A 20,047-nucleotide genomic window follows, 5' to 3' on the forward strand; every position below is an offset into this window, starting at 1 on the left:
ATTGTGTGTGATTGTCTCAAAAATGAAAAAGCAAGATCAGCTTCATGCTGTCGCCTGCCCCTTGCACATTCCAACACATACTATTTCTGGATCTCACCCCGTGGAAGGAGGGCCAGAGACACACACAATGGACGCTTCACTTTGTGAAACACGGCCATTGTGCCTCTCCTCCGGGGCTCAGCGGGGTGCGCCGCCCTGGTACCACCGGCGAAAGCCAATGAAATGAGTTGATGAGTCAGCCAGGCTTCTTAGGGTAGGAGAAGGAAAGGCAGGGAAATGGGATGCTTCAGAGAAATATTTTTAGTTTTGGAAAATTTGCAACTCTAAAGCAGCCTTGCTAATTATCACTGAGAGTTTTTGCTTAGTTTGCTGGTGTGGGTTTCATTTATTTACTAGAGGCCCAGTGCACGAATTCGTGCACAGGTGGGGTCCAGCCAGCCCAGCCCAGTAAGGAATGATCAGGCTGGGCCAGCTGCAGGGAAGGGCCATTGGCCAGCCACCCCCACCCTCTGATGGGGGGGGCATGATCGGGGGCAGAGGTGGCCTGGGGGAGGGGCTGTGGGCCGTTGGCCAGCCAGCCCCACCCCCTGTTCGAATTCCTGGTTGAACTCCCAGTTGAACTTCTGGTCGAAGGGACAATTTGCATATTAACCTTTTATTATATAGGAATTTTTATGTGTGTTGGGTTTTTTTAATCCCAGTGTCTTGTCTGCTACTTGACTGGCTTTGAAAATATGCCCTTAAGGTTCAGATGAGTCTAAATAAAGACAAACAAAGACAGCCATCACATTTTATTTCCCTAAAGCTGTAAGATGATTGAGGACAGGCAGTGCAAGGCCTGGGGTCAGAAGCAGGCTTGGGAGAGGGGATATGATAGAAGGACGACCCCTGCTAAGCCACACTCCCCTGGGGTGAGGGAGATGCTCCTGCCTCCACACAAGACTGGAAACTCCTGCCCCTGGGAATGAAGAGAAGAAAACAAAACAGACAGACAGAAGTGGTGCACTCTCTACCCAGTGGCCAGAGAGCTTTGCTCAGCTCTCTTTGATTCCAGAATGACCTGAGCTTCCTACTGTGAGAGATAATCTTCAGAATTAAAACTTAGATCACACACACACACACCCCATAACCCAGGAAATTACTCCTCTGCTTCCTCACCACCACCACCCCCCACAGGGAGGACCAGGGCTTGAGGAGAGGTTGGGATGTGTCCCATGATGCACGGTGGCACAGCATCCTCAGAGGGGACCAAGGGGCTTTCACAAATAGCTACATATTGATCCATCCTACGCTGCAACCCCAAGAGGAATTGTTAAAAACTCAGAATCGACAGAGAAAGACTAAAGAACATAAAATAAAATGCTCCCATCTGCCAACCGTGCAGCTGATCGGAAGCCGTGTAATTTTGGGAACTGAGGAATTGTGGGCTGGGGGACCCGATCTCTTCCTCTTGCAGTCTCAAGCAAAGTGAACTTGACCTACAGTAGATGATAGCTGGACAGGCAGACAAGTGGACAGACTGAGAGGAGGGTGGACAAATTGGAAGGGAGGACCACCTAGAAAAATGGGCCAGCTGGGCGGGTGTGTGGGTGAGTGGATGAGTCATCAGGATGACTTTCTGCGCATGGTTATTCTCAGAACCCGAGCTTCTGGGACTCAGCACTCAAGCATAACATTTCTAGGAAAACCACAGACTGTGCGTGTTTAAATCGTCATGAAATGGCTGAGGAATAGGAGGGTTTTTGTGGGAAGTTCTCACTCTTCATATAGACAAGGTAATTTCTAATGCTAGCGAGGGCTGCTATGAAAGTAACATGATAGTTATGTGGCTCACAGGCCCAAACGTGGAAAAGAGCCCGTCACTGTGTGCCTGGGACAAGTGTCAGGTGCAACTGCAAGGGAATGAGAGGCATGTGCCCAGGTCTGAAAAGCAGATTCGGGAGCACGTGCGAAAGAGCGGAGTTTGGGAACTGAGACCTGGGATCACGGAATCTCTCAACGGTAGTCAGTTCTTTAAAAGGGGGGGAGGGGGGAGAACAAACACCTCGGCACAATGTTCTCCGTAGAGTTTGCATAGTGCTTCGCATGTCAGCTCACGTGCTTCACAAAAAGCCCTGTCGCCGTGGGTGTTGTGATCTCCAGCTGGCAAGTGAGGAAACTGAGTCTCAAAGACCCAAGATTCAGTAAATGGGAAAGGCGACACTGGAACCCAGGACCCTGCCTCCTAGGCCAGAACTTACCACATACCCCCACCCCCAGATGCAGGTGATGGTACATTTCAATTGATTTATAATGGCATAAAGTGCTTCATGTTCACAGAAGATTGGCAGGCTAGAGGGAGGAGGGGTCTCGGTGATGGGGCCTTGAAGGATGCATAGGAGTCTAGCAAGTGGGTGACAGGAGGGGAAAGGAAGGACATTCCTGGCAAAGGATAGAAAAAGCAAAAGCACAGAGAAAGACAGGTGTGCTGTTTGTTCAAGAAATGGCGAGCAACTCAGCGTAGCTGGGCCGATGGTGTGGGCTGTGAGAGGAAAACTATGACGATAGAAAAGTAAGCGGGAAATTGTACAGCGCTCGTGGAGTTCAATTACTACAAACTTTACCCCTGACCCAGCGATCCTGGATGGAAGTGTATCCATGGCTATGTCCGCACGTGTACAGAATGACTTACGTGCAATGTTCTTCATGGCTATACTTCCTAGACTAGCCAATAGTCCCAGTGTCCACCATAGAGGACTGATTAAATAAATGATGGAATATCTCCTCAATGGACTACTGTCAGCTGTAAAAAATTATAATTCCCATGAACAGATAGAGAAACTCTTCAGAAAGTGTTATCAAACCAAAAAAGCAAGTTGTAGACCTTTTCTAGAAGCTTAAAATTATATATTTAAAAATCAAGTTTCAGAATAGTGTATATAAAGTTACTTTCATGGAAGAAAATAAAAGCCTAAGTATTCATATTTATGTCCAAGAAATGAATAGAAAGCGTTACATAGCAAGGAAATCTGAGTAGACTAGAATAAAGGAGAGTAAGACTTCTCACTGGAAACCTTTTCTGTATCACTGAATCGTTAAACCGCATCAATATATTATCTATTCAAAATGTAAAATTACATTTAAAAGTATCTTTACCCAAATGAGTTAAAAATTTATGTTCACACAAAAAGCCTGCACACAAATGTCTCTGGCAACTTCTTTCATAACTGCCATCCCTCCGATGCAACCAAGACGTCCTTCAGCAGGTGAAGAAAGCTAACCTACGGTGCATCAGGCGAGGAATATTACTCAGCACTGGAGAGAAAGGCATGACCAAGCCTGGAAAAGACACAGAGGAACCTTAAACGCATATGACTAAGTGAAAGTGACAATCTGAAAAGGCGACAGACTGCGTGACTCCAACTAGATGACATTCTAGGAGAGGCAAAACCAAAAGATCGGTGGCTGCCAAAGGCTGGGGGAGGGAGGATGACAGGATTTTTAGGGCAGGGAAACTATTCTGTAAGGTCCTGTGATTAATGGTGGGGATGTGTCATTATACATGTGTCCATAAGGTGTACAACCCCAAGAGTGAACCCTAACGTGGCCATCCTGGCTCATCAGTTTTAAGACATGTTCCACCCTAAGGCAAGGTGTTCGTAATGAGGGAAACTGGGGGTGGGGTGGGGGTGGTGAGGGGTTATATAGAGGAACTCTCTGTACTTTCTGTTCAATTTTCTGTAAATCTGAAACTGCTCTAAAAATAAGTATTCATTTGGAAGAGAGAAAAGAAAGGAAGAGTGAGCAGGGGGCCAGCTGGGAAGAGCTCTGAAGGGCACATAAATCAGACTCTCATCCTATAAACACAGCACAACAGGTTTAAACAGGCAGTGACAGAGCGGTGGTCTGGGGGGCGGAGGGAGGGGGATTCTGGTGACCCTGCCGGGATCAGACTCCAGGACAAAGAGATGGGGCACCAATAAGCAGATTATGGAAGGGGGTTGGGTCTGAAAGGGATGGGGCCGTGGGAGGAGAAGGGGACACGGGAGAGGAAGCAGCAGGACTCAGCGACAGCTGTCCCTGTGCATCAGGGATGAGTAGGAAAATGAGGGTCATCGTTTTCTAGATTAAACTCTGAGGCAAACAGTGGAGCTGTTCGAACACATGGAGCAAATGAGATGGGAGAAATGAATTTGCTTTCGGACATGTGAGGTTATTGTGCCTGCGGAGTCTGGATGTGGAAATATAGGGAGGCAGCTCAAGACACAGAAGAGAGGTCAGGGGTGCCTGAGACACTAATGCTGGGGCGTATCAAACCACACTGACTTATGCAAGGGGACAAAATTCAACCTACAGTGTATTTTAATAATAATATACCATGGGCTAACCAGTGAAATAACCTATTTCTTAACATGATTGTAACCACTAGACTAATATATTAATGTAGTTAGCCTATTCCCCCCAAAAAAGAAAACAAGTTTTTCTAAAGTTATTTCAGACATATTTATATAGTGGTCCCCCTTCATCTGCTGGGGACACATCTAAGACCCCCAGTGGATGCCTGATAGTACCAAACCGTATAGATACTATCTTTTCTCCTATACAAATATACCTATGAGAAAGTTTAATTCATAAGTTAGGCACAGGACGAGATTAACAACAATACTAAGGGTAACAGAGAACAATTAAAACAATACACTGTTCTAAGTTATGTGAATGTGGTCTCTCTCTCAACATGCCTTATCGTACTGCACTCCCCCTTCTTCCTGTGATATGTGACATGATAAAATGCCTTCAGTTGAGAACTTTCACCTTTTCACCTAAAGAAAGCACTTCACAGCCTCCCTTTAGCTTGTCCGAGTTGCCAGCATCACTACTCTGGCGTTGGGGCGTTATTAAGTACAATCAGGGTTCCGTGAACGCAAGCACTGCGACGCCAGGACAGCCCGAATCCGGATGGCTGCTAAGTGACTGAAAAGACCTTTAACAAAATGTGACACCTATTCCTTAGGTGTTTTTACTTTAAAGCACTCAAAATAGGAATCGATGTGTACTTCCTAACATGATAAAGCTCTGTGAATCTCAGACCCAAAGCCAGCATCTTAACGGGGAAGGTTTAGAGCAGTGGTTCTCAACCTTCTGGCCCTTTAAATACAGTTCCTCCTGTTGTGACCCAACCATAAAATTATTTCCGTTGCTACTTCATAACTGTAACGTTGCTACTGTTATGAATCGTAATGTAAATACCTGATATGCAGGATGGTCTTAGGCGACCCCTGTGAAAGGGTCGTTCGACCGCCAAAGGGGTTACGACCCACAGGTTGAGAACCGCTGGTTTAGAGGCTGCCCCACTCAGGTCAGGCTTAAAGGCCTAGAGACCCACTCTGTCCACCACTGTTAACACTGAATCCAAGCGATAAGCCCATCAGACAAGAAAATAATTGGAGATTTTAGAGCAATCAAACTATCTCTATTTGCAGGTGTTATAACCATACACCTGGTAAACCAAAAGAGTCGATGGTAAGAGCTGACACAGCCAATAAAAGAATTTTAATAAAATTAACAAAATACAGGAGTCGTCATAAAAGTTTGACAACACACTGGGAATATGGAGAAGCAGGCGTTGTCAAACATTGATGGTGGGAATGCCAAATGGTAGACCACCTTCAAGGAACTTCGATGATATTTTATAAAAGTGCATACTTATTTACCCTGTGACCCAGCAATCCCATTTCTAGGCACCAATCCCAAAGAAATACTGACAAAACTATTTTACTTAAGCACTCAAAATAGAGATTGATGGATGATTTTTTTAACGTAACAAGAAAATATAAACCAAGACCAGACCCTGTGGGAGACAAAGCGTTATTCACTTCAGCACTGTCTGTAATAGCAACACACTGGAAAACAACCCACATTTCCAGCAAGATGGGATGGATTAAACTCTGATACAACCATAGAATGGAACCTCATACAGCTCTAAATGAGGAAGAGAGGACATCTCTGTATGCCATATGGAGGGATCTCCAGGATCTGGTTTTCGTTGAACGAAGCAACGTGGAGAAAAGTGTACTGTGCGTGGCGTGCTGCCGTTCACCTGAGAAAGGAGGGAAAGGCCTGCATGGACAGGCACATGTAGTTTATTACATATACGTGTCGTGGTTTTAATGAAAGAATAAACCAACAAACTTCCCAAACATGGTGACCCACAGGAGAAACAGGAAGTGAAGTAAATGAGGGAAACAGAAGCTAGACTTCTATGAGTCTACAGGCATCGCTCGTTTTATTGTGCTTCTCAGATGTTGCTTTGCTTTGTTTTTTGTTTTTGTTTTCAGTTGCAGTTGACATACAATATTTTATTAATTTCAGGTGTACCCATAGTGATTAGACATTTATCTAGCTTACAAAATGATTACCTCCCCCCACCATCACCACCACCTCTATCAATCAGTCTGGTACTCAACAGATGTTGCATCTTTTACAAATTGAAAGCCAGGCATTTCACCAGCAAAAAGATTACATCTCACTTTTATCATGATACTCGCTCTATTGCGGTGATCTGGAGCCACACCTGCAATATCTCCAAAGTATGCCTGTACCTTGTTCTGTAGACTTGGCTTTGGAGCCATGTAAATATTTTACTTAATCATAAAATAAGGGCCATAGCAATAAACATAGAATTCTCCATATGACCCTGTTTTTGTTGTTGTTGTTTTATATATATTTTATTGGTTTTTTTACAGGGAGGAAGGGAGAGAGATAGAGAGTTAGAAACATTGATGAGAGAGAAACATCGATCAGCTGCCTCCTGCACACCTCCTACTGGGGATGTGCCCACAACCAAGGTACATGCCCTTGACTGGAATCAAACCTGGGACCCTTCAGTCTGCAGGCCAACGAATGCTCTATCCACTGAGGCAAACCGGTTACGGCATGACCCTGTTTTTAAGGCTATAAACAAACCTAATGGAATCAACAGAGCCAACATGACCGTTCAGACTAGTGAGCGGACATCATGGAAGAAGGCGTGCTGGGCAGAGCGAGAGAGAGAGAGAGAGAGAGAGAGAGAGAGAGAGAGAGAGAGAGGGCTAAGGGAGAGGCTGCAGTGCGTCACTCACCTCCACCTTGCTCTCGGGTTCGTGATCCGCAGCCGGGAAATACACGACCTCTTGCACTTCATCCCGGGGCCGAGCGGAGTTCTTGCCGAACACCACCAGACCGTCCTTAGCACGAGGCGGGAGGGCCACCAAACAGCAGCTCGGAGGCGGAGGCGCTGCAGCCATCCTGAGAAGAGAGCAGAAGCCAGAGGCGGATGGGATGGGAGCGGGCGAACGGGGGACACGCCACCCGCGAGTTCATGGAGCCTAGTTCACCAGCTCGAAGGGTTTAGTATTGAACTGTGTGCAGCAGGCTCATTTCGGTGAGATCCCAGCTGGCAAGTGACGGCGGGGCGCCTGGAGTAGAATTACGAAGCCACGGAGACCAGATACCGTTTAGTGCTCCGTGGGATTAAGCAAGCTCAGATCTGCAACAAACTGCAGTGCCAGCCAAAAGCGCATGGTGTCGGGGACAGGAAAGGAGGCTATTGTTCCAGGCAGCAAATGCACGCACATTGCAGTCTGTCCTGGCACCAGGACAAGAAATCAACAGACCTTGTCACAGTGCCCTGCGCAAGTGTCTCGGATCTAGAGGTGCATAATAGATTGTGGGCTGGTGACAGAAATGGGTCTAGGTGGAAAGAGACTCCCCCTTTTTATCTAATTCTACTCCATCTCAATGACAGAACACCCCAGCACCTCCGCCTCCCCTCCCACCTCTCCCGCTGGCTTGTTCTCTTCTACCTGGTCATGCAGCATCCTCACTGCTTGATCTTTCTCTCCTCCTTTGATGTTCTTTCCTCTCTGGGAAAAGTCCTCCACGCTCAGAGCTGCCCTTGTCACTTACACACAAGTGGCCCACATGTTGAACTGCAGCTCAGTCCTCTGAGCTCCCCTCCCAACGGCCTATGGGATATCCAAACCTGATCTCATCATCTTCCCCAAGCTGGTCCCATGTCCAAGGTTCTCCATCGCAGTGGCCAGCTCCACACCCAGCCCACAAGAGCACCAAGACCTCAGGAGCCATCTTACCATCTGCTTCTCCATTGCCTGCCATATCACCACGCCCTGTAGGTTCCATCTCCTACATCTCCATGGAAACCCACCACTGCTCTCCATCTCCACGACCACCCCCTGCACCAAGCCCCGCCATGTCTCGCCTGGCTCACTGCAGTAGCCTCCTAAGGGATGACTCCATACAGCTATTATACACCACCACCCCCCGCCCCAGACATTGCAGCCAAAGTGATCTTTTAAGGCATTTTTTTAAATATATTTTATTGATTTTTTACAGAGAGGAAGAGAGAGGGATAGAGAGTTAGAAACATCGATGAGACAGAAACATCGATCAGCTGCCTCTTGCACATTCCCCACTGGGAATGTGTCCGCAACCAAGGTACATTCCCTTGACCGGAATCAAACCTGTGACCCTTGAGTCCGCAGGCCGACGCTCTATCCACTGAGCCAAACCGGCTAGGGCCAAAGTGATCTTTTTAACAGGAAGATGTTTTCATGTCATTCCTACTTAAAATTCTTGATAGGTTTCCCATGGCTCTGAGGCTAAAGACCAAAATCTGATCAAGTTCATGCCGCCTCCCCAGCCTCAATTCCAGCCACTCGCCCCTCCACTCTCTCAACGCTAGCACACTGGCCTTTTGCCAGCTCCTGCAAACTCCCAGGGCCTTTGCACAGGCTGTGCCTTCGCTCTTGAGCACCCCTTTCCCTGCTCCCTGCACCAAAACCATCTGCAGAGCTAACTACTGCTCCTGTACATACCAGCTCAAATGCTCTGCTCATTTATGTCACCCGATGATACAAACAAATCTAAAATAGTGGGGTAACTATTTTATTATCAACAATCAATACTTAGTCTCCCCACCCCCACCCCCAAAGTCTAAGCAATAGGAAGGCAGGGACCATGTCTCTTTTGCATACCACTGTAAACCCAGCTCTACACAATGTCTTCTGCGGGGTAGATTTTCAATAAATAATGAACAGGTGTCCAGCTCTCCTTTCTTAATAGTCCACCAAACGGAACCAGACTCTCTGCAACTCTTTCTCCCCACCACGCCTCTGCCCCGGCTAGAATGAACGCCCTGCTCTTAGTCTTCGTGAATATCCGTCCAAATCTGATTCAAAATCCCCTTCTTTCAGAAAACTGTCTATAAAGAACTCGGTCATTTCCTCAGCATCCATGGCACTAATGCATCCAGTCTGTTCTAGGATAACGTGCATCTGTTGCTTGTACATGTACCGCTTTCTCTTCAAGTAAAGCTCCCTGAGGGCAGGACCGTGCCTCCCAACTATAGTTGCTCTTTCCCCCACCCCCTGCTATTATCTATTGAGCCAACTATCATATTTGTGTCATTATTTACCCAACTTAAATGTATTTTATCTCACAAACCCAAAATATAAGTGAGAAGTAAAGCACTGTTCTCAGAAAAGCAGCTGGGATTCAAAACTCAGCGCCACTACCCACCAGCTGTGTGACCCTGAGCAAGTCACTTTACCTCTCTGAGCCCAGGTTTTCTCTTCTGCAAATGTTGTGCCCTAGCCCACAGGTTTATCAGGAGTGTCAAATGGAAGGATGCTTGAGAGCATATTTTTGCAAACCCTGGAGGCTACATGAGTATAAGGTATTTTATTTGGTTTTTCACTGTTCAAACAGAGCAGCATCTCAAAATTTCTGTTGAGAAAGGCAATCAAAACCAACTCACGTCACTCATAACAGGGCAGATTTCAAATTGCAGAGTCAGCAACATTCTAGGTTTGGAAACATCTTTGTGAGGGGCCGTATTGCTCCGTCTACTTCCAGACTACTTCAAGTTAGCCTGTACTTGCACACCCGGGGCTGTCAGAGTTCCTCCCTGCGTTGCTCAGGGCAGCCTCTAACTCTGAAAATAATTCCCTCCCAGCTCAGAGAAATAGGCCCTCTCTGCTTTGTGAGAAAGAAAAGGCAGAATGATAAAGAGACTCCAGTTCTTTCTCCCCTTAACCTTTCCCATGTTCACAAAAACTGCATTATCTTCAGACTTCAGGGGGGCGGGGGTGGGGGGAGAGAGAAACAAAGACTCTGTATGTGCAAGAGAGACCTAGAATAGTTATAAGATAAAGTGCCTTTACAGAGGGTCCCTAGAATTTGGGGGTGGGAGGAACTACTGACTCAGCCAAATAAAGTGAAACAGACCAGGAGGAGATGAGATGGAGAAAGGCCACATTTACCTGTGCCCGTTTGCCTCTCGTCGGTAACATGACTTCCCTTCCTCCCCTATTGTTGGGCCAGTTCAAAAGTACTGCTGTCTCCTCTCTGAGGAAACCTTACCTTATTTGATCCTTAAAAATAGCAGGGATCCCCTGGGCGGCAGTGATGAGCTGTGTCTGTAGAAAATAAATAAAACCCACAGGGCTTTTGCCAAGCACCTCCTCTCCAGCCAGGACCCCTGCTCGGTCCGCGTGACTGAGTCACTGTGTCACTTGACCATGATGAGGATGTAGGCAGCAGTATGTGGGCCAGGGAGGCGGAATTTTGGGAATGATTGGGAATGCCAAAGGGGAGCAGAACTTTGTCCTTTTTTTTAAGTGTAAGATGAACCAGCAGCCTGTGTATCACATCCAGTGGCAAATTAGTCAAAGCTATCGTCCATTTCTTTTTCCTGGATCACCATTCTACACACGGGAGCCTCGGCGATGACTTAGCTGGATTCCTTCCTACTCTCTACCAGTGCCGTGCAAGGAACTTCCTCAGTGATGGGAATGCTGTGTCTCCAGTGTCCAGTATGGGCCCCGAGCCTCAGGTGGCTACTGAAGGGGTCAGTGTGATTGAGAAATGGAATTTTTAATTGTATTACAAACTTTAATTCGTTTAATTAAATAGTCACAGGTGGGTAGTAGGATGCCTATTAACCAGAGCAGTGTTACAGCTTCCCAATAAAACCAGAATGAAGATTTTCATACTGCTCTTCCCCACGATCCCAGAAGGACTTATGTGTGAAGTCCTCCACTTACTCTAATGGCAAAATGTGCTCCCGTCCATATAAAATGCACTGCATAAAACGTTTTCATCATTTCTATTTGGCTTCGAGAAACAGAGTACAGCCATTAAAGAATGAATTTTCAATTGTAACTACTTCTACGTAAACCAGCATTAAAACCAGAAGTGAAGCCATGCCTGATGGCTTTGTTTTTAACTTGTTTGTTTTGAGGAGTAATTCTGGGGGTCCAGAGGTTGGGGTGGGTGTTACACTATAGGCTCGGAACTGAACCCAGGTGTGTCAAAAGCAGCGTTTTCCAAACGGTATGTTGTGGCCTTTTCTTGGGTTATGAAATCATCTGAGTGGATAAGATTTCAATTTAGTGGATAAGATCAGCATTTTTTTTTAAGAGAAACATTTTTAGAAAGAATATATGGTTTCACATAGTAAGGATTAAGTGTTGGTACAAGAAACTTTATGTTCGGGTATCAAAATATAAGTGTGGTGTACTGGGTTGAAATACAATATTTCTCTTTTACTGTGGGTTTCAAGCAAAATTCTTTAAAAGCAATGGGCTTATTCTACTCACTAAGGCTTCTTTGTGCTAAATACCCATTAGGATTCTTGCCAGGTTGGCAGTAAACTAACAGTTCCAATTAATGAAACACTCCAATTGAACTCCCATAGATGGCCAAACCGACAGCCATTTCCTACAAAGCACTTGTTAAGAATATGTTAAAGTACATTTATCTGTACGTCATGCTAAGTGGAATAAGCCAATCGCAAAAATGCAAACACTGTGTAATTTCACTTACATGAGGTTCCCAGGGTAGTCAAATTCATAGGGACAGAAAGTAGGATGGTAATTACCAGGGACCGAGGGAGAAAGGTGGGAGGGGGAGATATTTAATGGATTTAAAATTTCTGTTTTGCAAGAAAAAACATTCTACAAATTAATTGTACAACAATATGAATATACTTAAAAACGGTTTAGATGGTAAATTTTATGTGACGTGTAATTTTTAAATTGATTAGCCACATGTGTCTAGAGGCAATGGCACTAGGCGGTGCAGCTTTACATATTGTGCCATCAGCCAGGGTAAAGGATCCTCAAGCTCAATTTCTAACCATCCTTGTCCTCCTCGTCAAACTCCTTTCAGGATTCAGGATTCATCTTGGGACCCGGATTTTAGACTCCAGATTCCCTGGATCCCACAGCACGGGAGCTGCGTCTACCAACATTCGTCCTCTGACTAAGGAGAGGAGGTGGGTGCCGGCGTGGGAGGCTGGAGCACAGGACCCCTGTAACCAGGAGACCGCTTACAGAATGTCTAGACACGGAGGCAGGAAGCTGCCTGCGAGAAAAGGTCTTTGTCCTCAAGTTCAGTGAGTAGTCATTGCGGGCTGTGAATGCTCTGAGGGGGGGGCCTGCAGGCCTCGCTGCCCTGCCTTTCAGCTCTAGAGTGACCCTTATCAGTCACCATATCCTCTTATAAGAAAGCCCTGAGTCTCCTGAGAGGGAGAAATGACTGTCTTTCTAAGCCAGTGATGGCGAACCTCTTGAGCTCGGCGTGTCAGCATTTTGAAAAACCCTAACTTAACTCTGGTGCCATGTCACATATAGAAATTTTTTGATATTTGCAACCATAGTAAAACAAAGACTTATATTTTTGTTATTTATTTTATATATTTAAATGCCATTTAACAACAACAACAAAAAAACAACCAAAAAAATGAGTTCGCGTGTCACCTCTGATACGCGTCATAGGTTCGCCATCACTGTTCTAAGCTGTGAGCTTATTAACTGTCTTGCAAATCACTGTGACGAAGTGCCTTTACTTGTGCACGGCCATGAAACCCAAGTGCCCAGCGAGGTTCGCATCCTCTCCCAGCTCCCAGCTTCACCGAGCAGACTGCAGACATTTAAACCCTATGTCTGTGATGTCCCAACTTCCGGAAAAGCACAGAAGAAATTATTTTATTATCTTACTTATTGATAAATTCATTCTTTAGAGTATTGATCTTCCTGCTGAACTGAAACTAGCACAAATGATACTCCTGTATACATTGATTTTTCTCTCATGCCTGCTATTGGAATAGGAAGGGATAAATAAGGTGTGTGGGGAAGGGACTGTCGAACTAAAAATGGGGCTGTCAGCACCAGCTGCCGAAAGGCTCCTACAGCAGCTCAGACTCCTCAAGCTCTGCAGGAAAGGGAGACCCGACGAAGTTCTGCACTGAAGGCTCGAGGTGGTAGAGCAAACAGCTTTCGGAGTTCATTAGAGGGGACTGTTAGCAGCCAGTGATTTCCAGCTTCCGAGAGGCAACGCCCAGACTTAGGAACTGTCTGATGAGGGGCAGACTGTGTTAAACCAGCGGCTTGGATCTCAGCCCCGCGTCACCTTTCTATAACAGGGAGAATGACAGGGTTGTGGTGAGGTGTAAAGGGGCGGAAACGTGCAAATAGTATGAGGTGCTCAGAATCCCAGCTGAGACAGAGTGAGGACCGAGTCATCTTGAGGGTAAGAGAAGGTACATGGGACGGCTGTTTGTCAAGGTCTGATCTGTCCAGGCTTCAGAAATGTGACTTATTCCTCGCGGTGTTGAAATGTTCTTTCACCTTTTGAAGATTTTCTTCACTCTCATGTGATGCCTTTTAAGAGCTGCTTAATATTCCCTTTCTCTACCTTCAAGTGCAACACCTACCGCAGTGCCAGGCGTCAGCTGCCATTGCTCTGAGCAGCCGGGGTGGCCCAGGGGTGGCAGGCTGCACCTTTGGTTTGGCCCACAGTGGAGGCATAGAAAGTGGGTTTTCTAATCTGAATATAGCAGCTAGCATTGTAACATCTGTATAAATTTTCTGTATAAATTCTGGCTTCTCTTAAAAACTTGAAAGGTCTGGCAACAGAGGGTCCACATTCTGCACAACAGGGAGACTGGACTGGGGTAAGGGTGCCTCTCACGGTCCCCTCCATCCCTGACAGCGGCCAGTGAAGCGCCACCAACATCACCCTTGAGCTATTGTGTGTGTGTGTGTGTGTGTGTGTGTGTTTCCCCTCTTGTCAATGTCAGGTCAATTGTGCTCATGCATCTTGCCTGCTTGGCCCCATGTGCACAGGGCAAGGGAATGACACACTTTAGAGACAAAGGGGCCTTTGTTTAGGTGCCGACTCCACCCACTAACTGTGAGAAACAGCAGGTTATGAACTGACTCTGAGCCGGAGTTTCTACATGTGAACAATCCCTATCCACAACGTACCACTCGTGTTTACCGTATGAAAAGCACCTAGTCTGTGGAGGTATACAGTGGGCACTCAATAAATGTTCACATTCCTCCCCCCACTCCTCATGGTGATGCGTTTGCCAGTTTTGCACCAATCCCTACTCTGCTCCTTCGCCTTCTCACCAATGGTTGGCACCTAGCACATCACACTCCCATTCCAAAGTGTAACTAAAATGTGCGTCAAGAATCAAAGTGGCACGGTGGAGCCCCTAGATCAAACACACATGACACCGTGGGGTTGCAATCAGTCAAGTCCAGACTATGAAACACTCATGGGGCAAAGCTGGTTTCTTCAACAACTACATCAGAAACTGCAAAGAAAAAAAATTAAGTTACTTAAGAGGCAGATCAGCCAACAGCAATGAATGGAACTTGTTTGGATGCCAATTTTTAAAAACTGTACAAAAATTTTATAAGATAATTAGGAAAATGTGAACACCGGCTATTTGATGATATTAAGGAATTATTGTTCATTTCTGAGTGATAATGATGCTGTGGTTGTGTCAGAAAACAAAAGCCCATACCTTTCAGAGATATATACTGCCATATTTCCCAGGGAAATGATAAAATGAAAGTAACCCAGGATGAGAGGCTGGGAGCTCAGACGACACAGATTGGCTATGTAATAAAAATGGGCCATTAGTGGTTTACTGAGTACACAGTGGTTTACTGTACTGCTCTCTCTACTTTGGTGTATGCTTGAGATTTTCTATAATCAATAACTTTTAAAACGTAAAGCCCATAACAAGCTGTTTAAAATTCTTTTAAGATTAGAAATGGCATTGGACTTATCCAATACAGGGCATTTTTTCTTGGAGTTACTACTTGTATCTATTTGGGTCTCAGATATCTCTTTGAAGAAGGATTATTGGGGCAGGAGGCATGGAAAGGGACTTCAGTTTGGCTTGCAGTGTTAGTGCCCTGAGGTGCGTCCCTGGTCCCCTCTACCTGGCCGGACTTCTTTTCCTCAAGTTTTAAAATGTATTTTCTGCTCATCCTTCTGTGAGCCCCAAGAGGGCAAGGACTCCTGTGTAGATCTTTAGTTCCCTGGCACCTAGCACACAGGTCTGCACATAATAAGACCTCAATAAATGTTGGTGGGCAAATGAAGGGGGGAGGAGGTACCTATAGTTCATCTTCAGTGAAAGAAAAAGAGCAGGAAAATCTGATTTTGACAAGGTGCTGCCATGCTGTGGCTCCACCCATAGTATTCCCACTTGAGCTGTGCAGTCAGGGGAATCTCTCACAGAGCTTACATTATGGCTTTTTTTAAAGAGTCGGATAGCCTTAGCTGGTTTGGCTCAGTGGATAGAGCGTTGGCCTGCAGACAAGAGTAAAGAGAAACTGGTGAAACTCTGTTTAATAATATAGTTCACTTAAACCCAATATATCCAAAATATTACTTTGGCTCAGTGGATGGATAGAGCATCGGTCCCAAGTTTGATTCTGTTCAAGGACACATGCCCGGGTTGTGGGCTCGATCCCCAGTAGGGGGCGTGCAGGAGGCAGCCGATCAATGATTCTCTCTCATCATTGGTGTTTCTATCTCTCCCTCTCCCTCTCCCTTCCTCTCTGAAATCGATTTTTAAAAACCCCCCACATATTTTTAAAAAGAGTCAGACCCAAATTTTGGGTGGAGTTCCTCTACTTACTCAGATCTGCATCTATACAATGCGGTCATGCTGCCTATGGGGATTAAATGAGATAATAAATGCAGAGTATCTAAAATAGAGAAACACTCAAAAAGGATTTGTTCCCCTAACTTGTTCTTAAAGATCAGGGTTCCGAGGATGTCATGATAACGGAGATAAAGCAAGTAGATTGTGTGGCATAGGCAGGTGTGTGGTTAGCTGCCCTGGCATTCTCTGTGGGAAAGATCGGGGGGTCCTCTCATTTCCTCCTGTTCTTTTTGACACGGGTGCCCGTGTGTCCACTCATTTGGCAGGGTTGCTTTGAATTATGGCCTTTCTCTTCCCACCGTCTGCTTTCCCTCCCATGTAAATACTGCATTGTGTATTCTCATTTTTTCCCGTCCACGTGATTTGATATGTACCTGTTAGCTCTGCAAACTGGGATTTTTAAATATCTTCCCATCCTTAAAAAATGGTTGTTTACACTGTGTCCCTATAAAAAATTTAGCTAAAAATGTATTTCCTACAGAAGAAATAAAGTAGTGATAAGATTTAAATCTTGTTAGTAACCAGAGAGTTACTTTATACCTTACAAAATGGACTTAAAAACTACTTTGTAAATGTCCATTTATGCCATAGCCAATTGCTGTGTTTTATCCCATTTTTTAATTCCTTTTTTAATATATTTTTATTGATTTCAGAGAGGAAGGAAGAGGGAGAAATAGCTAGAAACATCCACGATGAGAGAGAATCATGGATCGGCTGCCTCCTGCAAGTCCCGCACATAACCCGGGCATGTGCCCTTGACCAAAATCAAACCTGGGACCTTTTAGTTCACAGGCCGACGCTCTATCCACTGAACAAAACCGGCCAGGGCAGAAAATTTATCCCATTTTTTAATTTAAAAGAACATTTATACATATATATGAATATATGTAAGTTAATATGTTACTATGTGTGGATATATATATTGTAAACCATTGGACTTTATTATTTTAATAATCTGATCACTGGTGCTTAAAAATGACACTTTAAGACATTTCGTTTATTCTTTCAGGTCACTGGGGCACTGCTGAGTGCAATTTTAAAATACACTAGGGAGGTTTTACTGTGAAAGAAGCGAAAATTATTCAGAACGGTCCATCACTTTAATTGGGATTTTTAAGAAGTCTGATGAATTAACAGCTGATAAAATTAACAGTTAATTTTGAGCCCCTAACCACCTACAAGCACTTTTTTCAACCCAAGGAAAGATGGAGCTACAAACATGGTTTCAAGTTCTTCACCGTTTAGAATAAGAGGTGCTCATGTACACAACCAACAGGGGGCAGTAACCCAACTTAATCCCGTGATCAGACATGCTTATGGGAGCCTTCAAGGTTGTCTTCCTTACCTTAGGGGAGGCTCAGGTTACATGTCTAACCAATAAGAACAGAAGAAGAAGGGGCTCGAGATTAACCATTTTATTAACCACCTCCATCTCCTCTCTGCTTCAGGTGGGACTCGAGCTAGGAAGCCCCAGCACCCTCCCCTGCCAGTCACCTGAGCACTCATTCTTTCCCCTCATCCAGCCATTCCCCCTCCAGCTTCTGTGTGGCTTCTCTCCTAACACATCCAGTACCATGAACAGAATCACACACCTCAACCAACAACCTCGCTTTCTGTTAATGACCTAGACCCATGGTCAGCAAACTGCGGCTCGCGAGCCACATGCGGCTCTTTGGCCCCTTGAGTGTGGCTCTTCCTAAGCCTTAGAAGTACCCTAATTAAGTTAATAACGATGTACCTACCTATATAGTTTAAGTTAAAAAAAAAATTGGCTCTCAAAAGAAATTTCAATCGTTGTACTGTTGATATTTGGCTCTGTTGACTAATGAGTTTGCCGACCACTGACCTAGACCAAGACAGTCCAGGGGAAATATAATGGAAGACAGATGCGAACACCTAAGTAATTTTATGTTTTCTAGTAGCCACATCTAAACAAGTAAAGAGAAACCGGTGAAAGTATGCTTAGTAATATATTGCACTTAAACCCAATATATCCAAAATATTACTTCACTTCATAAGCAATACAAAATTCCTGAGATGTCTTAAAGTCTTCATATAAGTGTGTTATATCTGATGTGTGTTTTAAGCTCACAGCGTATCTCAATTTGGACTAGCCACCTTGCAAGTGCTCAAGGCCACATGCGGCTACTAGCCAGTGGCTATGAATTGGACAGCACAGACTCGAGGCTCTCTCAATGAAGTGGTCCCAACTTTTATAAAGACTAGTTAGTGCTGGATAAAGGGATCATGGGTGTTTTTAAAAAAATAACTTTGGATTATCTATATTCTTTATTGTTCTCCAATAAACACAAATGGCATGAGTTTATGGATAGGGTGTCCCCAAAAATGTATACACACTTTGAATGATTATAAAGTCAGTGTTTATTAATGTACAGATCATCTTCAACATTTAAAAGAATCTACAGAAATTAATTTTTTTTTTGTCAGTGCCTGTTTTCAAACTGATGACAGTCTGGTCCAGGCACTGCTGATGATGCGGAGCAATGGAATCGCAAACATCAAGAATCATTTTGTTCAGTATTTGTGTGCCCTAAATCCGTCGAATACTGCTAGTTTTGTACCGTAAACTTTATCTTTTATGCATCCCCATAAAAAAGTCTAGTGGCACTTTCGGATAAATTTTCTTTGTTCAAAGCTTCGTCTGGCTTCACCCATTATTTCAAATCAGTTAAACCTGAAAAGGAGTGAAAATTAAGTTATCAGCTGTTCAAGTGTGTACACATTTTGGGGGGACACCCTATATCTTAAAAAACTTGTGATCTTTAACATCTTCGGCATATCAGGGGAATTTCAATGAATGAATCATCACATTCACGCTCTAACTCAGCGGTTCTCAACCTGTGGGTCGCGACCCCTTTGGCGGTCGAACGACCCTTTCACAGGGGTCGCCTAAGACAATCCTGCATATCAGATATTTACATTATGATTCATAACAGTAGCAACATTACAGTTATGAAATAGCAACGAAAATAAATTTATGGTTGGGTCACAACATGAGGAACTGTATTTAAAGGGCCAGAAGGTTGAGAACCACTGCTCTAACGCAAGTTGTTTTTTTAATGGCACACCTGGCGTCAGCATCTGTCCTCATTTCAACATATCTGGCCAGACCTAGCCCCTAACTACTTCACCATCGCAAATTATTCTTCCTGCTGCTTGCAAGCCGCCCACCTCCTCCTTCTGCAGATCACTCGGGCGAAGGTACTGAATGCCCAGAAGGGTTTTCCATATCCTCCCGCTTCTGCACAAACGCTAACCCAGGCACATTTTCTCGCTTTCCTTTGGTAGATCTGAGGTCACTGGTATATGATTCAGAGAATTCAAGTACAAATTATAAAAAAGGGCTCTGTCTTCAGTGCTGCTTCAAAGCATTTTAAGTCAGGCTTGTTATTTGCTTGTACTTAAAATTAGAGACATTCAAAAGCTATTCTATATCCCACTTTGTTTTCTTTTAGTAAAAAAAAAAAAATTGGCCTATCGGTTGTCCGCAAGCATCAACAACTAATTTTTAATCAGAGAGCACATTTTTCACCTCAAAGGTTATGATTAAAATAATGTCTTTGGAGTTTAAATACAGAAGCAGTTTAGTCACCACAAAATGTGAACACGAAGCACAGACAGCTTAAGCGGTTAAATGGGCTTGAATTAGGGAACCTTAGATTTTTTTTTAATTCTTGGTACAGTTTGGTTTCAGGTTGCTCTGTTTGCCACTCTCATGACAGGTTTGCCCTATTCTTCCAGGCTTTGAAGGGTGGCATGTGGAACCCTAAACTGGGGGAGTTTCATGACCTGGATTTCAGTCCTCACTGCCAGTTGCCAACCAGCTGTATGACCTTGGGTGTGGTCCACCCCCACCTCACCCCGGTCCCCCATCCCCTGCTAGTCTCAGCCTCCCAGGCTGTACACGGGGAGTTAACATCATAGTGTTTTCTCGGGCTGCATCCAGCATGACCATTCCTGACCTTTGTGCTAATCTTCCTCCATCCCATAATCCCCCGAAACAAATGCTGCCTCATG

At 44.8% G+C, this 20,047-nt stretch overlaps 1 protein-coding gene across 1 annotated transcript in view; it reads right to left on the minus strand.

Moving 5' to 3' along the window:
• Positions 1 to 20,047, minus strand: part of SCRN1 (secernin 1) — a 42,866-nt gene that overhangs the window by 21,022 nt on the left and 1,797 nt on the right. Inside the window, exon 2 of the mRNA XM_059712665.1 lies at positions 7,098 to 7,263. Within this exon, the coding sequence (XP_059568648.1) occupies positions 7,098 to 7,262 (165 nt within the window). The 5' untranslated portion in view covers position 7,263. The remainder of the gene's footprint in view (positions 1 to 7,097; positions 7,264 to 20,047) is intronic.

This window comes from Myotis daubentonii, chromosome 10, assembly GCF_963259705.1.
Source record: "Myotis daubentonii chromosome 10, mMyoDau2.1, whole genome shotgun sequence".
Lineage (NCBI taxonomy): Eukaryota > Metazoa > Chordata > Mammalia > Chiroptera > Vespertilionidae > Myotis > Myotis daubentonii.